Source organism: Triticum dicoccoides, chromosome 7A (genome assembly GCF_002162155.2).
Source record: "Triticum dicoccoides isolate Atlit2015 ecotype Zavitan chromosome 7A, WEW_v2.0, whole genome shotgun sequence".
NCBI classification, from domain to species: domain Eukaryota; kingdom Viridiplantae; phylum Streptophyta; class Magnoliopsida; order Poales; family Poaceae; genus Triticum; species Triticum dicoccoides.
In genome coordinates, this window is record NC_041392.1 from 468,162,317 (window position 1) to 468,183,683 (window position 21,367).

Genomic DNA, 21,367 nt, shown 5'->3' on the forward strand with positions numbered 1-21,367 from the left:
ACGACTAGCTAGTTTTTCCGTCGGCCGTGGCTTCCCCGCCTTTTCCTTTCACAGACGCCTGATTCTCACTCTCCTTTCCCGGTAACAATACAAGTTTCTCCTTGACCGCCGTCTTCCCCACGACGGCCTTCCTCTTGAGCTCGTCAACCAAGCGCGCGAGGCATGCATCGGCATCGCCGCGGGCGGCGCGCTCGGAGCGCGACATCAGGCACTCGGCGACGTCCGCGGGCGTCATGTCCGCCACCCGCAGCAGCTCCTCCACGGCGTAGAAGAGAGGGTGCGCGTCCACGCCGAGGTAGTTCTTGGCGAGCGTCATGAACGCCCCAAACTCGCAGTAGCTCATCTCGATGTGCACGTCCATCCTCCCCCGCCGGGCCAGCGCCGGATCGTCGAGCGCGCGGGACCAGTTGGTGGTGACCACGATGATCCGCTCGCCGCCGTGCGCCGACCACAGCCCGTCCATGAAGCTGAGCAGGCCCGGCAGCGTCACTAGTGAAGGGCGAATAAGCCACGGCGTACGAGCCGGGCATGTCGAGTGCGGGTATGGGCGCGCACTGGACTTGCTGGGCGCGTCGGGTCCGAGGACTAGGGCGTGCGTGTGTGCGTGCGTTGGGTGCACGGGCGTGTCCGTGCACCAGGGTGTGTGGGTGTGCGTCTGTTGGCAAGCCGTAGGTGGCCTGGTCAGGCGCGAGCCGTTGGAGCTGGCCGTGTGACGCGGGCGTCGGGCGCAGCGCGGGCGAGGTCAGTGCGCGGAGAGTGCGGGGATGATCAGGGGCGAGTGAAGGCGTGGGTGCGTGCCCAGTGCGCTGGCTCAGGGTATAAAGCCACCTGACGGCGTTGTAACAGTAAGACACTGTCGAGTTCGTGCTCGAGGGAGTAAAGGGGGCGTTCGAGCGCCAGGAAAACCTATGTGTCCACCGTTTCTCTGAATTTCTCTGAACTTCTTCTTCTTCTCTCCGGTGAGCTAGCCACGACAACAGTGAGCGAGCAGAGTGGGAGGGAGAGGCGAGTTAGGGCCAGAGAGTGGAGGTTCCAACAACTAGCGTCTCCCTCTGCGGCTCCGTTGTGGCGTGGTCGAGGGAGCGATCGATGTCCTCGATGACGACGATGGACCTTCGCGTGGTCTCGGCGAAGAGCTTGCGGAGGTCGCCGTTGGTGTGCACGGAGGCGAGATCGACGTCGTAGACGTCGTAGTTGAGGTGGTTGGCCATGGCGGCGACCATGGAGAACTTGCCTGTGCCCGGCGGCCCGTAGAGGAGGTAGCCACGCTTCCACGCCTTGCCGATGCGGCTGTAGTAGTCCCGGCTGTCGCGAAAGTCGTCCAGGTCGTCCATGACCATCCGCTTCTTTGCTGGGTTCATGGCCAGGGTCTCGAACGTGGCCGGGTGGTCGAAGTCTACATAGCTCCATACCTCATCTGTTAGCGCCCCTGACCAGCATACCCCACCTGCCAATTCATCATCAAGGCCCAGGCGTCCCTCCAGTACCAACCCACGCTACATTGGCCCAGAATGGAGGAACCCGTGGCCCAAGAGCAAGGGAGTACTTAAGCTGGCGCCCGGGTCTGGTTAGGGTATCCAAAGGATCACGGCGGACGGCACCAGGCGGCTACCAACTCCCGATCCCCTTTCCTCTTCCTCCCCGCTAGAACCCTAACTACTTCTGATTCATGTAATCGCTACAAAATCCTGTACCTGTGAGTGAGATTGCCACCAATATTCGAGATACAACTGTGCCTCTTACACTTGGTATCAGTCGCCACCACCACCTTTCCCGCCGCGCACGTTCTGGCTCACTTCATCGAGACACGCCGACTCCGTCAAGCGCGCCTGCAACTGGAGCACATGGATCCGGCCATCAAATCCTACCTCGACAAGCTATCGGCCACGATGGAGGCCAACACGACGGCCCTGACAGTGGTCAGCTCCTGCCTCGACAATTTGGCGTCGTGGCGGCCCGATCTGGAGAAGCGCGTCGTCGATCTGGGCGAGGCGGTGTCTGCCCTTCAGCAAGAGCGTCCCGGCTCCACCAACGGCGAGGGTACACAGGCGCCGGCACCAATGGCGCCACCGCTAGTGACTCGCGTCACCACAACTCGTGTCACTGAAGGCGCGACGGACGCAATCCACGGGTCCATTGACCACGGCGAATTCCATCTGCAACGGGGGTCGACGAGGTGTCATTCCAGACACCGCCGCCACTCCCGACCAACGGTCAGCTCGAAATCCCGTCCCCAAGTTCTCTCCCATCACCTTTTGCACATGCTAGTCAGATGCTAGCAGGACTGGGACAGGCGCACCCATCCATCGCTTTCCCTCAGTTCTCAGGAGAAAATCCAAATCTCTGGAGAACCATGTGTGAACAGTACTTTAACATGTTTGGCATCCACGAATCCTTCTGGGTTCCGATGGCGGCGCTGAATTTTTCAGGCCCGGCTGCCATTTGGCTGCAGTCCATACAAAAGAAACTGGGATCATTTAATTGGGAGTCATTTGCTGCCTTGTTATGCACTAGATTTGGGAGGGATAGACACCAGAACCTGATCTGTCAGTTCTATACCATTAAGCAAACTTCCTCAGTAGCAGATTTTATTGAGAAATTTGAGCTATTACAAATCATTTGAGTTCTTATTCAGATTCAATTCACCCCTACTATTTCCTCACTCGTTTTGTGGAAGGGCTAAGGCCGGACATCCGTACGTTGGTCATGGTGCAGCGGCCATCGGACTTGGACACAACTTGTGCTCTGGCCCTGCTCCAGGAAGAGGTGGCTGACGGAGCAGGCGTGGAGTTGTCGCAGCCGTTCCACTACCAGCCACGACCTCCAGAGGTGAACGCGCGTCCGCCCGCGGCGTTGCCACTTCCCTCGCCACCAGGTCGCCCACCACCACAAGCTGGGGCGATCGATCAGTGTGGCACCGATGCTGCTCGAGCCGAAGCAGCAAAGGTCAAGACTCTGCGCGACTACAGAAGAGCACGGGGGCTATGTTTCAAATGTGGCGAGCGCTGGGGTCATGACCACACCTGCCCTACAGCAGTCCAACTCCATGTAGTTGAGGAATTCCTGGAGCTGTTTGGCATCGATACAGCCACTGATCAACAAAGTGTGCCAGCAGATGAACAACAACAGGAAACAGTCATGGCGATCTCACGATCGGCTGTGACGGGAGGGGTGTCATCTAAAGCATTTCAGCTCCGTGCTTGGATTCAAGGCCGTGAAGTGCTAATGCTCGTCGACTCTGGCAGTACAACTTCATTCATCAACAAAAGCTTTGCAGAGGGTATGGCAGGCATCCAGCCCTTGTCGAAGGCACACAAGGTGCGCTTGGCTGACGGAGGAGAGCTCATCTGCTCTGCCAGTGTGCCCAATTGCACGTGGTGCTCACAAGGGCATCAGTTCAACACCGATCTGAAGGTGCTGGACCTAGGCGTCTACGACATCATTCTAGGCATGGATTGGCTCAAGGAGCACAGTCCAATGACAGTCGACTGGCGTGCCAAGCTCATCGCTATTCCATCACCAAGTGGTGTCATCAACCTCCGCGGCCACGACAACTCGTCGTCCACTTGTGTCGTCATCAACGCATTGCAACTTCAGAGCTTGTGCAGCAAGGGTGCCATCACTCACATGGCCCTGATACATGAGATTGCGCCAGAAGGGGACACTAGTTCACCGCCTCCAGCCTGCACACAGCAAGTTCTGAATGAGTGCGATGACGTTTTCAAGGAGCCAGTGGGTCTACCCCCGCGGCGTGCGTGTGATCATCGCATTCCGCTAATCCCTGGAGCTCAGCCATTTAGCATCAGACCTTATCGTCACAAGCCGGACCACAAGGATGAGATCGAGAGGCAAGTGGCAGAACTACTCCGCACAGGCGTCATCCAACGCAGCAACAGTCCTTTTTCTTCCCCAGCTATTCTCGTCAAGAAGAAAGATGGAACGCGGCGACTTTGTATCGACTATCGATAGCTCAACGCCATCACATGTGTCAGCAAGTACCCAGTCTCGGTGATTGAAGAGCTCCTAGACGAACTGCACGGCGCGGCATGGTTCTCCAAACTGGATTTGTGCGCTGGTTATCATCAGATTCGTCTCGTCGAAGGGGAGGAGTTCAAGACGGCGTTTCAGACACACTCCGGGCATTATGAATTCAGAGTGGTATCCTTTGGGTTGACGGGAGGACCACCCACGTTTTTGGGAGCCATGAACACCACGTTCCACCCCCTCCTGCGTGTGTGCGTTCTCGTCTTCTTCGACGACATACTGGTCTTCAGCAAGACACTCAAGGACCACGTGCGGGATCTGAGACGAGTGCTCACGCTGTTACGCAGAGATCAGTGGAAGGCCAAGTTCTCCAAGTGTGCATTCGGTCAACAGAAGCTCTCATACCTGGGGCACGTCATCAGCGAACAGGGGGTCGCTACCGAGCCAACAAAAATCAGGGCGGTGGCACAATGGACAGCACCAACCTGTGTCAAGGAAGTTCGCAGTTTCCTGGGGATGGCTGGCTATTACCGTCGCTTCGTCAAGAACTTTGGAATCATAGCCCGACCGCTATTCAACCTTCTCAAGAAGGGGGTGCCATTTTTATGGACCTCAGCAACAGAGACAGCTTTCCAAGTGCTCAAGAAACAGTTGGTCGAAGCCCCTATACTTGCCCTTCCAGACTTCTCTAAGACCTTCGTCGTCGAGACAGATGCCAGCAACAAAGGGATCGGAGCGGTTCTTCAGCAAGGTGGTCATCCGATTGCTTACATGAGCAAAGCGCTGAGCCCGCGGTACCAAGGCCTATCCACATATGAAAAGGAGTACCTAGCAGTAATTGTGGCAGTAGACCAATGGCGACCGTACCTCCAACATGATGAATTCGTCATCTCAACTGATCAACGCAGCCTGGTTCATCTCAATGAGCAGCGCCTCACTACACCTTGGCAGCAAAAAGCATTCACAAAACTATTGGGGCTGCGGTTCTCGATCCGTTACAAGAAAGGAAGCGACAACACCGCAGCGGATGCTCTGTCGCGGGCCAACACCATGGAGATTCTGCACTCGGTCAGTTCCTGTCAACCTGCCTGGCTTGATGACATCATCAACAGCTACAACAGCAACCCTCAAGCTCAACATCTCCTCGAGCAGCTCGCCATCCGCGAGGATCCCAAGGGGCGATTCACCCTGAAGCAGGGGTTCCTGCGTTTCCATGCCATAATATGGCTGGGAGGATCGACAAAAATGCAACAACGCATCATATCAGCATTCCATGACAGTGCTATGGGGGGGGGGCACTCAGGTTTTTCGGTGACCTACCGACGCATCAGAAGGCATTTTGCCTGGCCAAAGATGAAAGCGCATATCTTGCAATATGTGCGCTGCTGTCAAGTGTGTCAACAGGCCAAACCCGACCGTAGTGCATCTCCGGGCCTGCTCATGCCGCTGCCTATTCCTCAAAAATCATGGGACTTGATCACCATGGACTTCGTGGATGGTTTGCCGCAGTCGGGACAATTCAATTGCCTTCTGGTAGTGGTGGACAAACGGACCAGGTTCGCTCATTTTCTGCCCCTAGCGCATCCTTACACTGCTTCCAAAGTGGCCTTGGTTTACATGCATCAGCTCTACAAACTGCACGGGTTCCTTGGTGCAATTGTATCTGATCGCGATCCAGTTTTCACTAGCCATTTTTGGCAAGAGCTGTTCAAGTATGCAGGCACGGAACTGCGCATGAGCACGGCAAATCATCCACAGACGGACGGCCAGACCGAGAGGGTGAATCAATGCATCGAGACGTACTTGCGGTGCTTCGTCCAAGCGTGTCCAAAACGCTGGAGCTTCTGGATACCACTGGCGCAGTTCTGGTACAATACCTCACACCACTCGGCGATCGGCATGACCCCGTTCAAGGCCATGTTTGGACGTGAACCAAGGCATTGGGGGATTACAGCTACTACATCATGCACAGTACTGACACTGCAAGCTTGGCTCGAGGAGCGAACCGTCATGCAAGGGGTTATCCAACAACAACTACACCGAGCACGTCAACTAATGAAGGACCAGGCTGACAAAAAGCGCTCGTTCAGGCAGTTCCAAGTGGGCGATCAAGTTTTCCTCAAGCTTTAGCCGTACATCCAGACGTCGGTGGCACCAAGGGCAAATCACAAACTGTCGTACAAGTTCTACGTGCCTTTTCCGATCATCGCCAAGATCAACGATGTCGCCTACGAACTCAAGCTTCCCCCTCAGGCTACAGTGCATCCAGTTTTCCACGTCTCCAGCTCCGACAAGCTCTTCTACCGGGCACAACGGCATCCACTACGCTTCCACTGATGAAGCTATGTACCTAGGGTAGGGGCATGGACCTGTCCTAAGTACCCTACCCAAGGACATCCCTAGAAGAAGTCACCTTCCAATCGACTTGGAGGTATCCTACTCGACGGATTCAAGACACTCGACCACAAAGCAATCACTCGACCAAGATCCAACCACTCGACTGCCAGGAGATCTAAAGTTGCCCTGCACGCAAATGGTCGGTCATTAAGTAGCTTTTATGGTCATCATAGCACTTTATTAGGGGCGTTACCAGTAACCCCCAATCTTAATGTACTTTAAACCCTGCATTACTGAGGGCTGGAGGGGCCTGGCGAACTCTATATAAGCCACCCCCCTCCTCAGTATCAAGGGTTCGCACCCCTGTTATTCATACACACATAATTCAGTCGACCGCCTCCGGGCACCGAGACGTAGGGCTGTTACTTCCTCCGAGAAGGGCCTGAACTCGTAATCCTCGTGTGCTTACAACTCCTCCATAGCTAAGATCTAGCTTCTCCATACATACCCCCCTACATCACTGTCAGAGTTAGAACCACGACAGTTGGCGCCGGTGTTTTAGCGTTTTGTTGGAGGAGTTGCGATCTTTTCCGACCCGAATCATCATGGTTTTCGACAGAGTTTTGGTGGAGGGCCGCGAGATCCGTCTCGGCGCGCTCACGTTCATCGCCGACGACTCCGCTTGGCTTCAGGAGGCTCCGCTCGACGTGGACACACTCCCTGTCCGCGGGGCAACGCACTTTCGCGCGTGCGTCCGCGGCGTTCTCCTGCAGCGACCGTCGACCCCTTACCAGTCGGCTCCTGTGCTGTCCTCCCTCCCCGTTTCCCGCCGGCGCAAGCGCTCCGGTCGGTCGAGACTTCAGCGGTGGGTGAGACACGCGATGGCCCGTTAGTCGGCCATCCCTCAAGTCGCAGCGATCGAGCCCGACGAATCCCTCTACGGCCTATTCGACCTGTCGACTGGCTCCGAAGAGACCGCATCCGAGTGCGACAACAACGATCCAGCGGCGGAGGTTCTGATGGTTGACGGACTGCCCAGTCCCCCCGGTTTTACCCGCACCGACGGAGGCGCAGGAGGAGGCGACCCATCGCGTCCCCATGAGGAGTATCTTCCCGAGCCTCTCACGTCGCTGCAGAGAGAAGAACTTTGCCGCCGAAACATGGATGCACTGCACACTCCTATCGCTGGAGAAACCCCCGAAGCTCGCGCCTTGGAGGACGCGCGCCTGGCAAACTTGGCTGAGCGCACTCGACTGGAGAACCTCCAGCGAGCACTCGACGAGCGGGCGCGACAACGGGTTCCCGAATCCAGTCGACGTCAGCTCTTCCCGCCCCCGCAGGTATATCGGACTCCGGTTCAGAATTTAGCAGCTGTGGCCCGTATAGCGGAGTCGATTCAGCCTTCCTAGTCGGAGGCTGGCAGAGGCTTGCTGCAGATCAGAGCATTACTCTGGGCAGCAGGAGATCAGAATTCCGCTGTTTCTCAGTCGCGGAACAAAATTCACAGCAGATCCGTTGCTGCAGACACGGTCCAGTCGGCTCACAGCCCGAGATCGCCCCCGAGGCGTGAGGGACGTGGAGACCGGCGTGACCAGTATGGGAACCATGAGCAGTATAATCACCGAGTCGATCGTGACGGTCGACGTCGAGTGCCCACACCTCCCCCAATGAGCGGGTCGTATGTGCCTCGCCAGCAGGATGATAGGCGCCCTCATAGTGGTGGGCGAAGAATTCCAGTCGACCCCAGAGGGCCAGGCTTTGATGCGAGATCCATCCTCGTCCAAGGTCTAGTCGACAGGAACAGGGCTCACCGAGAAGGCCATGACAGAGATGCGCCAGCCAGCAGCAGAGTACATGTTTCGGGGCCAGAGTGCTTTAGTAGAGCCATCAGGGCTGCCGTGATCCCTCCCAATTTCAGGTTGGCGACTGGAGTCAGTAAGTTCACTGGCGAGTTCAAGCCTGATATTTGGCTTGAGGACTACCGAGTGGCCGTCCAGATTGGCGGCGGCAATGATGAAGTGGCCATGAAGCACCTGCCTCTCATGTTGGAAGGCTCGACCAGAGCGTGGTTAAACCAGTTAGCACCTAGCAGCATTTATACTTGGGAAGATCTCTCCCGAGTGTTCGTCACCACATTTGAGGGCACATGCAAGCGACCAGTAGGACTGACGGAACAGCGGTCTTGTGTGCAGAAGCCGAATGAAACTTTGAGGGATTACATCCAGAGATGGATCACGTTACATCACTCAGTGGAAAATGTGCCAGACCACCAAGCAGTTTGTGCCTTCAAGGAAGGCGTCAAGTACAGAGAGCTAAATTTGAAATCCGGTCGAACCGGAGACATGTCCCTGAATCGGATGATGGAGATTGCCACCAAGTACGCTAATGGTGAAGACGAGGATCGACTCAGAAGTGGCAAGCTCAAGTCAGTCGCCCAAGAAACCGGAGGCAATTCCAATTGGAAGCAGAAGCGGAAGGCCGAGCCAGCGGCTCCCGGGGAAGCTTTAGCTTTGGCCCAAGGAAAGTCTAAAGGGAAACCTAAGGGGCCTTGGAACCCCCAAAAGGTTAAAGACCAGGAGGGAATGATGTGTTGGACTTACCGTGTCTCGTCCACACGAAGAAAGATGAAGAGGGTAATTTTATTTACGTGAAACATACCACTCGGCAGTGTCGACTCTTGATCCAGCAGTTCCAGGGCAAGCAGCCCAAGGGAAAGGAAAAGGAGTCAGACAAGTCAAGGACAAAGAGGACAGTGATGACGGATACCCTCAAGTCAATTCCACCCTGATGATTTTTGCTGATGTTGAGAGCAAAAGTCGACTGAAAGTTATTAATCGAGAGGTGAATATGCTCGCTCCGGCGACACCTAGTTACCTGAAATGGTCTCAGACTGCCATAACATTCGACCAGTCTGACCACCCAACACACATTGCAACCCCTGGGAGGCAAGCTTTGGTGGTCGACCCAGTTGTTGAAGGCACCCGACTGACCAAAGTCCTGATGGATGGTGGCAGTGGTTTGAACATATTATACGCTGAGACATCGAAGGGGATGGGCATCCCGATGTCCAGACTCAGTGCCAGCCACATGAGTTTCCATGGAGTCATTCCTGGGAAGAAAGTCGAGTCACTCGGCCAAATTGCTCTTGACGTGGTTTTCGGTGATTCCAAGAATTACCGCAAGGAAAAGTTGACATTCGAAGTTGTGGGTTTCCAAAGTGCTTATCACGCTATTTTGGGCAGGCCAGCTTATGCACGCTTCATGGCTCGACCATGTTATGTGTATCTCAAATTGAAGATGCCTGGTCCCAAAGGTGTGATCACTGTTACAGGAAATCGGAAGAAAGCAGAAGAATGTTTTCAGAAAGGCTCAAAGATTGCTGACGCTCAGATGGCAGTGGTCGAGCTGCAAGAGTATCAGAAGACTGCAGATCCGAGTGAGTTGCTATGAGCTAAGAAGCCTGCTTCAGAATCAGCTTTTCAGTCGTCCGGTGAAACGAAGGCAGTTCACATTCACCCGACGATCCAAATGCTGCTCCGACTCACATTTCAACGACGGTCGACTCCAAATAGGAAGAAGCACTCATCCAGTTCCTCCGTGAGAACTGGGACATCTTCGCATGGAAGCCTGCTGACATGCCTGGAGTTCCCAGGGGGCTGGCTGAGCACCGTCTACGAGTCGACCCAAAATTTAAACCTGTGAAAGAACATCTTCGACGGTCCGCCGTCCAGAAGAGGAAGGCCATTGGCGAGGAGGTGGCTCGGCTCTTAGCAGCGGAGTTCATCCGAGAAATTTACCACTCCGAGTGGCTCGCCAATGTTGTCATGGTCCCCAAGAAGGACAAGTCACTTCGCATGTGCATTGATTTCAAGCATATCAATCGGGCCTGCCCGAAAGATCATTTTCCTCTCCCCCGCATCGACCAGATAGTCGACTCGACTGCAGGATGTGAGCGTTTGTCTTTTCTAGACGCCTATTCCGGGTACCATCAGATCCGTCTGTACGGGCCCGACGAGATCAAAACAGCTTTCATCACTCCATTCGGGTGCTTCTGTTATGTCACCATGTCGTTCGGCCTCAAGAATGCCGGAGCCATGTTCATGAGGATGATTCAGAAGTGTTTGCTCACTCAAATCAGTCGGAATGTGGAGGCATACATGGACGATATTGTGGTCAAGTCACGGAAGGGTTCTGACCTGCTGACTGACCTTGCTGAAACCTTTGCCAACCTCAAGAGGTATGATATCAAGCTCAATCTGTCAAAGTGCACATTCGGAGTTCCAGGTGGGAAGTTACTCGGTTTTCTCGTTTCCGAACGGGGAATCGACGCCAATCCTGAAAAAATTGGTACTATACTCCGGATGAAACGTCCTGTGCGTGTGCATGACGTCCAGAAGCTTACAGGATGCTTGGCCCCTTTAAGTCGATTCATGTCTCGCCTCGGTGAAAAGGCATTGCCTCTTTACCGACTGATGAAGAAGTCCGACAAGTTCGAGTGGACTCCAGAAGCTGATGCAGCGTTTACAGAGCTCAAAGCTCTACTCTCCACCCAGCCGGTGCTTGCTGCCCCAATCAGCAAGGAGCCTTTGCTGATTTACATTGCAGCCACAGGACAAGTTGTCAGTACAGTACTTACGGTCGAGCGGGAAGAAGAAGGAAAGGCCTTCAAAGTTCAGCGCCCAGTATATTATGTTTCTGAAGTTTTGACCCCTTCAAAGTAAAGATATCCTCATTACCAGAAGCTTGTATATGGGATTTATATGACCACGAAGAAGGTTGCACATTACTTCTCTGATCATTCCATTACAGTCGTCAGCGACGCTCCACTATCAGAGATTTTGCACAACAGAGATGCAACTGGTCGAGTGGCCAAATGTGCGATTGAACTTCTTCCCCTAGATATCAAGTTTGAGGCAAAAAAAGCTATCAAGTCCCAAGCAATTGCAGATTTCGTCGCCGAGTGGATCGAACAGCAACTTCCGACTCAAGTTCACTCGGAGCACTGGACCATGTTCTTCGATGGATCTAAGATGCTGAATGGTTCCGGTGCTGGGGTAGTATTGGTTTCCCCCCGAGGAGATAAGCTCAGATATGTTCTCTAGATTCACTTCGATTCCTCCAATAACGAAGCAGAATATGAAGCACTTTTGTATGGGTTGCGCATGGCCATATCACTCGGTGTCCGTCGCCTCATGGTCTATGGCGACTCAGATTTGGTGGTTAATCAGGTGATGAAGGAGTGGGACGTCAGAAGTCCAGCTATGACTGGTTATTGCAATGCAGTGAGAAAGTTAGAGAAGAAATTCGAGGGGTTAGAGCTTCATCACATCCCCCAACTGAAAAATCAAGCGGCTGATGATTTGGCAAAGATAGGCTCCAAGAGAGAAGCCATCCCCAGCAATGTGTTTTTGGAACACATCCACTCACCATCAGTCCAAGAAGATCCTTTTACAGATGAAGCCCCGCAGCCAAAGAGTGCCACAGATCTGACTGAAGTTGAAATTCCAGCTATGGTCGATCTGATCATGGAAGTGTTGGTTATCACTCCCGTTTGGACAGAACCGTACATCGCGTACATCCTAAGGAAAGAACTCCCGGAGGACGAAGAAGAGGCTCGACAGATCGTCCGTCGATCCAAGGCCTTTACAGTCATAAAGGGACAGTTGTATAGAGAAAGCGCGACTGGAGTCGGTCAGAAGTGTATAACACCAGAAGAAGGTCAGATAATCCTTGATGATATCCACTCGGGGACCTGTGGTCATCATGCGTCCTCTCGGACCATTGTGGCTAAAGCATACCGAGCGGGATTTTACTGGCCAAGAGCGAATGAAATGGCAAAGGAGATAGTCGACAAGTGTAAAGGGTGCCAGTTCTACTCCAACATGTCGCACAAGCCTGCATCAGCCCTGAAGACCATTCCGCTCGTCTGGCCCTTCGCTGTTTGGGGACTGGACATGGTTGGCCCATTGAGAACAGGCAGGAGCGGTTTCACACATGTGCTTGTAGCAGTCGACAAGTTTACCAAATGGATTGAAGCTAAGCCTATCAAGAATCTTGATGCTTGCACTGCTATCAGTTTCGTCAGGGAGTTAACATTCAGATATGGAGTCCCCTATAGCATCATCACCGACAATGGGACAAACTTTGATTCAGACAAGTTCAGAGCTTTTTGCGCCTCTCAAGGCACACGAGTCGACTACGCATCGGTCGCCCACCCCCAGTCGAATGGACAAGCAGAAAGGGCAAATGGTCTGATTCTCAAAGGACTAAAGCCTCGGTTGATGCGTGATCTCAAGCATGCAGCAGGCGCTTGGGTCGACGAGCTTCCGTCAGTTCTGTGGGGATTGAGGACCACCCGAATCGGTCGACTGGAAGAACTCCGTTCTTTCTGGTTTACGGAGCGGAAGCAGTCCTGCCGAGTGATCTACTTCACAATGCACCCCGAGTCGAGCTTTATACTGAAGATGAAGCAGAACAAGCCCGGCAAGACACAGTCGACCTCCTGGAAGAAGAAAGAGAAATGGCTATGATTCGATCGACCATTTATCAGCAAGACTTGCGTCGATTCCATGCCAGAAATGTGAAGAGTCGAGCCTTCCAAGAAGGAGATTTGGTCCTCCGGGTGGATCAACAGAAACCACACAAGCTCGCTCCTACTTGGGAAGGTCCCTTCGTCGTCACCAGAGTCCTCCACAATGGAGCGTATCACCTTTACAATGTCGATCGCCAGATCGATGAGCCACGAGCTTGGAATGCAGAACTGCTCCGCCCCTTTTACACTTGAATTCTCACTCGGATGAGATGTAATAAGAAAAACTTCTATAGTCTATTTATCAAAGACAAGAGTGTTACAATTTTTCCTATAATTGTTGTCACTTTTGTTTGCGTGTGAAATCCCCCAGTGGGTGGCTTAGCTGCGAATCCGTTTCGCCTAAGTTTGTAAAAAAAATCCTATCGAGTGGTGAGCCAGACTCCCACTCGGAGGCTTAGCTGCAGCCCAGTGCTCGCCTAAGTGTTTCCCACTCAGGGGCTTAGCTGCAGTCCAGTACTCGCCTAAGTTTGAAAAAATCCTACCGAGTGGAGAGCAGACCTCCCACTCGGGGGCTTAGCTGCAGTCCAGTACTCGCCTAAGTTTGAAAAAATCCTACCGAGTGGAGAGCAGACCTCCCACTCGGGGGCTTAGCTACAGCCCAGTGCTCGCCTAAGTTTGAAAAATCCTACCGAGTGGAGAGCAGACCTCCCACTCGGGGGCTTAGCTGCAGTCCAGTACTCGCCTAAGTTTGAAAAAATCCTACCGAGTGGAGAGCAGACCTCCCACTCGGGGGCTTAGCTGCAGTCCAGTACTCGCCTAAGTTTGAAAAAATCCTACCGAGTGGAGAGCAGACCTCCCACTCGGGGCTTAGCTGCAGTCCAGTACTCGCCTAAGTTTGAAAAAATCCTACCGAGTGGAGAGCAGACCTCCCACTCGGGGGCTTAGCTGCAGTCCAGTACTCGCCTAAGTTTTTAAAATCCTACCGAGTGGAGAGCAGACCTTCCACTCGGGGCCTTAGCTACAGCCCAGTGCTCGCCTAAGTACAGAACACATCCCAATCCGCAAGGACGACGAGGTGCAAATCGACTGCTACCTTCTCCTTCGGAGCTGCACCACAAATACAAAGTTATTTCGAGTGAAGAACAAGTTCCCCTCGACAGATAATTCATGAAGATATTCAACGATAAATCAAGTTCAGATAAGATCCAAAGGTCCTAGACTGTAGATCAAAGTACTCGAGCCTCCATCTCGACAGAGTTTAACGGTTACAAAATCCACTCGGCATTCCGAGGCAAATTTAAAGTGAAGCATAAAAGTTTTTATTCCTCAGGTGGAGGACTGGAAGGGGCGACGAACTCGTCCAAGTCGATCCCGTCTGCAATGGGAGTGGCAGCAGCAAAGAAAGTCTCCATGAAGTCTTGAAAGTTGTGCTTCCTGGTATTGGCAACTTGGATGGCGGCCAACTTTTCTTCTCGCGCCTCCTTGCAGTGGACGCGGACCAGAGATAGAGCGACGTCAGCACCACATCTAGCAGAAGATTTCTTCCATTCCGCCACTCGACCTGGGACTTCATTTTGTCGAGCCATCAGGGACTCGAGGTCATTCTGAAGCGTCGTCCTAGGCCAGAGCGACGTGTCGATCCGCGACATCGCAACCTTCAACCGAGCAAGATAGTCAACAACGCCGGCAACACGAGATTCCAGTCGGAGCACGTTCATAGCAGCCTCGTCCTTCACTGGAGAATTGATGGGGTCCAAGTCTGTCTCCACTCGACTGGTCTCCTCTTCGAAGTTCTGGCAGAATTCTGTAAACACAATTCAAGGATAAGTCAGTGGCTCTACGCAGGTTTGGTAACTGCAAGTCAGTCGGGCCGGAGTAATTACCCTCGAGCATGACGAACAACTTCTTGGCGAGTCCACCGAGATAAGCCTCCAGATCGTTCCTCTTCCCCGCCAGTTCACTCGCCTTGTCATTGAGAGCTATATTGCCATTCTTTAGACGGCTGACCTCTTGATTAGCCACGTCGAGAGCAGTTTTCATCCTGGAGTTTTCCTTTTCAAGAGTACCGACTGAAGCCAGTTTTTCTTCAGCAAGCTTCATTTTGTTCAGGGCCTCCTTCTGCGCTTCGTCAAGGTCTTGATCCTTCTTCTTCAGAGCCTCCTCCATTTTGTCCGTGAAACAGCAAATGAGATCAACATCGAGGACGGCCAGAAAGAAAGGACAGTCGACAAAAGCTCACCAGCCATACCTTTTGCTTCATCCCTCGCCTTCTGCAAGTTCTCCTAAGCAAGCTTCAAGTCAAGGTTCAGCTGGATCTGTTTGTTCTCCAACTCAGTGTAGCGAGCCACAAGTTCGCAGGATTTCTGCAAAAAAATCAGTCGACAGACATCCAAGATAAGTTGCTTCCGAGTAACCAAGAGACAATGATGGCGTTTCTAAGACTACAGCCAAATCAAAAACATTCGACAGTAGTCTCGGGGACTACACCCAGTGGATGCACTCAGCGTGCCCCCACTGGTTCGACCAAAAAAAAATTGACTGCCCGCAGTCGACCGTGTACAGTTCCATCCGACATGGCCTGACCAGACCGAGTGAAGAAGTTCAACTAAAGCAACACAATATAAAGACTACAGTCGACTGCCAGCAGTCCACTGTAGTCTCGGGGACTACACCCAGTGGGTGCACTTAGCGTGCCCCCACTCGTCAAAAAGATTAATAGACACACCCAGTGGGTGTACATATATAAAGATCTTCAAAAAAGAGATCCTTCAGATAGCATATCCTAACAGAACAAGCGGTGAATCGACTGACCTGGACGTTGCTCTGAAGAGCCGAATTCGCGTCATAAGCTGCTTGGCTGGCTTCCCGAACCACCTTCACTTGCTCCATCATGATCCCCGCCTGGCGTATAGCCTCTTTAGCGGCACCCACTTGGTCCTCAGGGACGTGGTGTGTGGCAAAAAGCAAAGGCGGATTTGCAGTCGACGTCGAAGGCCGGACACTCGTCAGAGGTTCAGCGAAGGTCACAGAAGCCCGAGTGGTATCACCACCCTCCCGGACTATGGCCTCAGGCGCCGGAGTGCTTTGTGGGGTCTTGCCAGCCGGCGCCCTCCTGTTCCTTCGCGCCCTCAGCGGCACTTCGTCGTCATCATCAGGGAGGTCAATGACATGAGAAGGAGCTACAAGAAAAATCCAATCGACCGGAATTATAAGAAATCGTCAGTCGACTAAAAGCAGAGCATCGGTAATCGTACCGGGGTTGGAGGTAACAGTGTCTTCCATCTCCTGATCATCGTCCTTGGCGGAGATCTCCGAGGTAGCAGCACTGCAAGTTTCGAAAGTCAGTCAGCTTATTCAACGAGTCGACCAAGAGTCCGTCACGTTCAACAAAGGAAAACAAATTCTACTATTATCCAGAAATGGTGGGGACAGTCATCTTCATCTTGGGCAGAGCCTTGGGCGGCTTGGACGGCGTCGCGCGTGGGTGCTTGGGAGCTTTTTCTGTCGGCGCTGGAGATGAGGTCCGAGAGCGCTTCGACGACTACCCAACAGGGACAGTCGCCTTACCACGTTCCCGCGCAGGGTCGTGTGTAAGCTTGGATCGCCGTTCCGAGCGAGGAGGTTCGACTTCTTCCTCCTCCTCTTCACTGGAGTCGTCGTCGTCATTCCCCTCTCCTTCGCCGTCAGATTCCCACTCTTCTCTCTCGTCTTCACTTTCGCCTCCGCTCGCCTCTCCTTCCTCGGCCTGCTCCTGTGCTCCATTGGGTGTCGAGTACATCTCAGTAGTGGCCTAGAGGACAGCAAACAAGACAAAAGTCAATCGACTGATCCAAAGAGAACAAATAAAGAAAGCAAGATCACAGTCGGAAACGCAAGGTCGGACCTTGTCCACTTCGTATGTTTGGTCGAGTGGAGGAATCCTCCTGGCTCCTCGGGGGTTGCCCTTGTTCCCTGTGATACTCGACAGCCACCCTTCCAACATCTCGTCAGTGACCTCTGGGTGAATCCAAGTGGTGTCTTCGAGACCCGAGTACAGCCACATCGGGTGGTCACGAGCCTGAAGCGGTTGGATGCGCCTCCGAATGAAGACTTCCAACAAGTCCATGCCAGTCACACCCTCGCGGACAAGCTGAACCACTCGACCGACCAGCACCTTGACTTGCGCCTTTTCCTCCGGCGTCACTTTCAGAGAGGCAGGTTTTTGTGCTTGATTTAAAGAAAAAGGGGGAAGCCCAGTCGACTGTCCTGGGGTCACCTGGTCTTTATAGTAAAACCAAGTCTCCTGCCACCCACGGACTGACTCAGGAAAAGTGATAGACGGAAAGGAACTTTTTCCCCTCATCTGGATCGCCAGGCCCCCGCACAGCTGGATCACCTGCGTCCGTTCGTCACTCGACTTGGCCTTCTTGACCGACTGAGAGCGGCAAGTGAAGATGTGCTTGAAGAGTCCCCAATGGGGGCGGCAACCCAAGAAGTTTTCACACAAGAAAACGAAAGCAGCAAGATACACAATAGAATTGGGAGTGAAGTGATGGAGCTGTGCTCCGAAGAAGTTCAAGAAGCTCCGGAAAAAAGGATGAGGAGGCAGAGAGAATCCACGGTCGATATGGGTGGCGAGGAGTACGCACTCACCATCAAGAGGCTGGGGTTCGACTTCTTTCCCCGGGAGACGCGCAGATTCGTGGGGAATGAATCCCCCCTCGACCAGATCATCGAGATCATCCTGCCGAATCACCGATGGCATCCAGTCGCCCTGGATCCAATCCTTGGGCAGAGCAGTCCTCGAGGAAGATCCGCCCCGAGCGGACTTCTTCCCCTTCCCCTGCACCGCTGCCTTCTTCGCGCGCTCCAGAGCCGACGTTTTCTCCTTCACCATCGTCGCCGGCGAAGCTCGAACAGACCTACGGCACCAAGGTGAGAGTGGAGGTGGCGGAGGATCTTGTGAAGGAAGGGGGAAAAGTGAAGGCGCACTGTTCGGGGGTCCCGAGCCGGCAGCTTATAAGAGGTCGCTTCCGAGTGGCTTACTGGTAGGCCCAGGCAATCCCGTCAAATCCCGCAACAGGCGCGCGCGCGGTACATGGCGAAAAAGGTGGCACGGGGATCGAGGAGCTTCCGTCCTATCCCATCCAATTACTGCGGCCGCCCCCGTCCCGCGCGCTTCTCGAAATTCAAATCCCGCAAAATCCGCGGGCTGCAGAACAACTCGTCAAACAGAAGATCCCTTTCACACCGTCACTCAGAACTTCACAAGTAAATAAATTCACTCGACAAGAGGCCAAGAATGGATCAAGGCGATTGAAAGAAGTTGACGACGTCATCCGTGACAACTGATCCAAAACAAGACGTCCATATAACATGAAGAACCAGTCGGAAAGATCCCCAACTCCTTCCCCACTTGAACCTCGATCCATTCGGGGGCTAATGATGAAGCTATGTGCCTAGGGTAGGGGCATGGACCTCTCCTAAGTACCCTACCCAAGGACATCCCTAGAAGAAGTCACCTTTCAATCGACTTGGAGGTATCCCACTCGACGGATTCAAGACACTCGACCACGAAGCAATCACTCGACCAAGATCCAACCACTCGACTGCCAGGAGATCTAAAGTCGCCCTGCACGCAAACGGTCGGTCATTAAGTAGCTTTTATGGTCATCATAGCACTTTATTAGGGGCGTTACCAGTAACCCTCAATCTTAATGTACTTTAAACCCTGCATTACTGAGGGCTGGAGGGGCCTGGCGAACTCTATATAAGCCACCCCCTCCTCAGTATCAAGGGTTCGCACCCCTGTTATTCATACACACATAATTCAGTCGACCGCCTCCGGGCACCGAGACATAGGGCTGCTACTTCCTCCGAGAAGGGTCTGAACTCGTAATCCTCGTGTGCTTACAACTCCTCCATAGCTAAGATCTAGCCTCTCCATACATACCCCCCTACATCACTGTCAGAGTTAGAACCACGACATCCACCGCAAGAAGAAGACCTCGCGGTGCCTGTTGCGGTGCTGCAATCAAGATGGCGTGAGAAGAACGGTGCTATGAAGGAGCAAGTGCAAGTCCAATGGTCTACTCCTGCGGTTGGTATCACCTGGGAAGATAAAGAAGCATTCCAAGCTCGGTTTTCGCACGCAAAGGCTTGGGGACAAGCCTCTTCTGAAGAAGGAGGGGGTGTTAGCGCCCCTGACCAGCATACCCCACTTGCCAACTCATCATTAAGGCCCAAACGTCCCTCCAGACCCAACCCACGCTACGTTGGCCCAGAATGGAGGAACCCGTGGCCCAAGAGCAAGGGAGTACTTAAGCTGGCGCCCGGGTCTGGTTAGGGTATCCAGAGGATCACGGCGGACGACACCAGGCGGCTACCAACTCCCGATCCCCTTTCCTCTTCCTCCCCGCCAGAACCCTAACTACTTCTGATTCGTGTAATCGCTACCAAATTCTGTATCTGTGAGTGAGATTGCCACCAATATTTGAGATACAACTGTGCCTCTTACATCATCCCTCCCAGAATTGAACGACGATATCGATATGCCATGAAAAGCAACTCATTAATCAGTGGAGTGCTGCCAAACTCAAAACAAGACACCATGATTGAAGGAGAAGTTTGTAATGTACTATACTGGTAGTTGAGCTCCTTGATGGAGTAGAGCCTGCGTGGCCGGTTGCCGGAGAGGAGCTCCTGTCCGGTGCGGCGGACGTGGGGCAGGTACTCGTCGACGACGAGCCTCCGGTGGGACTCGTGGAACGTGAGGCGGCAGCGCCTCCTGGCGTCGGCCGGGGACGGCGGCACCGCGCACCACCACACGGTGACGCCCTTGAACTCGTCGGCCACCTCCTGGCCGTCGCGGAGGCCGAGCACCAAGCCGTGGCCCTCGGCGCGGAGCTTGCGCGCCTCCCGCGAGCACGCGGCGCTCAGGTACGCCAGCACCTCAGCGTAGGCGTCGCTCGACTTGGCCTCCTCGTCGTGGTAGGAGTGGTAGGGGTGCGGGTCCCCCAGCCTGGCGACGACGTCGACGGTGACGAAGGGGTCGACGGACGGGACGTGCCGGCCCAGCCGCCGCCGGAGGTGCTGGTTGTAGAGGCTCCTCGCCACCCCGAACGCCACCGGCGCCAGGTACATCCACGCCGAGTTGGTGAGGTTCTGCACCAGCGCGTTGGCTGCCGCAGAGCGCTTCGTCGTTCCTCTGCTTCCCGCTGACCCCATTGACGACGATGATGATGGTGATACCCGACTAAGTTTTTTTACCGGAGCCGGGAGCTACCGGTGGAGAATCTGCCGTTCAATTGCTTTCTCTGAGATTCGTGCCAGCTTTTTGTGTATAAAGTAAAAATAATTTACTATGCAATACAAGCAGTAGATAAAGGAATACATCTGTGCATGTCAGATGTGTGGCAGCTTTAGATGTGACTTGGTGGATGACTGATTAAAAGGACGGCGCATGGGTTCTCTCCCCCCAAACAAAGTAGTTGCATTTTATTTGCTGATCATATTTTGAATGGTTAACAGCTTATGAACCAAATTTTCATTAATGAATTTTTTTGTACATTTGAATTCAGGGTGATAAGACCTTTAAAACAAGACCGGTCTTGGATACAATTTGGCTAGATTGAATTTTTACTGTTTCAATTAATTTCACATTACAAAAAATACGATTTGACTCATTTCAATAAACAGAGTTTACTCATTCCGAAAAAATTATTTCACTAATTTGAAATACGAATTTCACTCATTTACAAATTGATTTTATTATTTCAAACTAATATTTCATTTATTTCAAACAACTGATTTCACTCAGTTGAAAAAACTTACTTCACTCATTTCAGAGAACACATTAGATTCACTCATTTGAAGTACTATATTCCACTCGTTTAAAAAACTTATTTCACACATCACAAAAAATATATTTTCAAACTTTGTTTCACTTGTTTCAAGAAGCTAATTTCACTTATTTCAGAAAACACATTACATTCAGTCAATTGAAATACTATATTTCACTTGTTTCAAAAAGTGATTTTACTCGTTACAAAAGATAGATTCCGCTCATTTCACTAGTTTCAGAAAACACATTACACTCACAATATACAGAAATAAATAAGGATTTTTCACAAAAATAATATTTCAATTAAAAAACTATTTCACTCATATGAAAAATATCATTCAAACACATATTTCTCTGCAGTAATTAAAATCTATGAAATTAGTGAAATTAGATTTTTGAACTAAGTGAGATCTATGAAAATAGCTACTTTTTGAAATGTGTGAAACATGTTATTTTTAAATCTGATTGCCATAAGCAGTTTCACACAGAGTGAAATAACATGTTTCATATGTTCCATATATAGAGTGAAATAAATTTCGAACACTGAAATAAGCAGTTTCACACAGAATATATAGAGTGAAATAAGTTAACTGAAATGTTGAAAATTAAATGTATTTGAAATCTATCCAAAATTGATCTTGTTCTAAAGGTCTTGACACCCGGAGATCAAATATATAAAATATTTCACATAT

General features: G+C 52.4%; 1 protein-coding gene across 1 annotated transcript; it reads right to left on the reverse strand.

Annotated features, from left to right (window-relative positions):
* Nucleotides 1–4: 4 nt before the first annotated feature.
* LOC119333551 (AAA-ATPase At3g28610-like) lies at nucleotides 5–20,060 on the reverse strand. Its single transcript, XM_037606410.1, has 4 exons — nucleotides 19,496–20,060; nucleotides 13,174–13,207; nucleotides 1,041–1,417; nucleotides 5–655 (listed from the first exon to the last, which is right to left on the reverse strand). Exons 1-4 carry the CDS (start codon nucleotides 20,057–20,059, stop codon nucleotides 5–7), a joined length of 1,626 nt encoding a protein of 541 aa, XP_037462307.1. The 5' UTR covers nucleotide 20,060.
* Nucleotides 20,061–21,367: the final 1,307 nt, after the last annotated feature.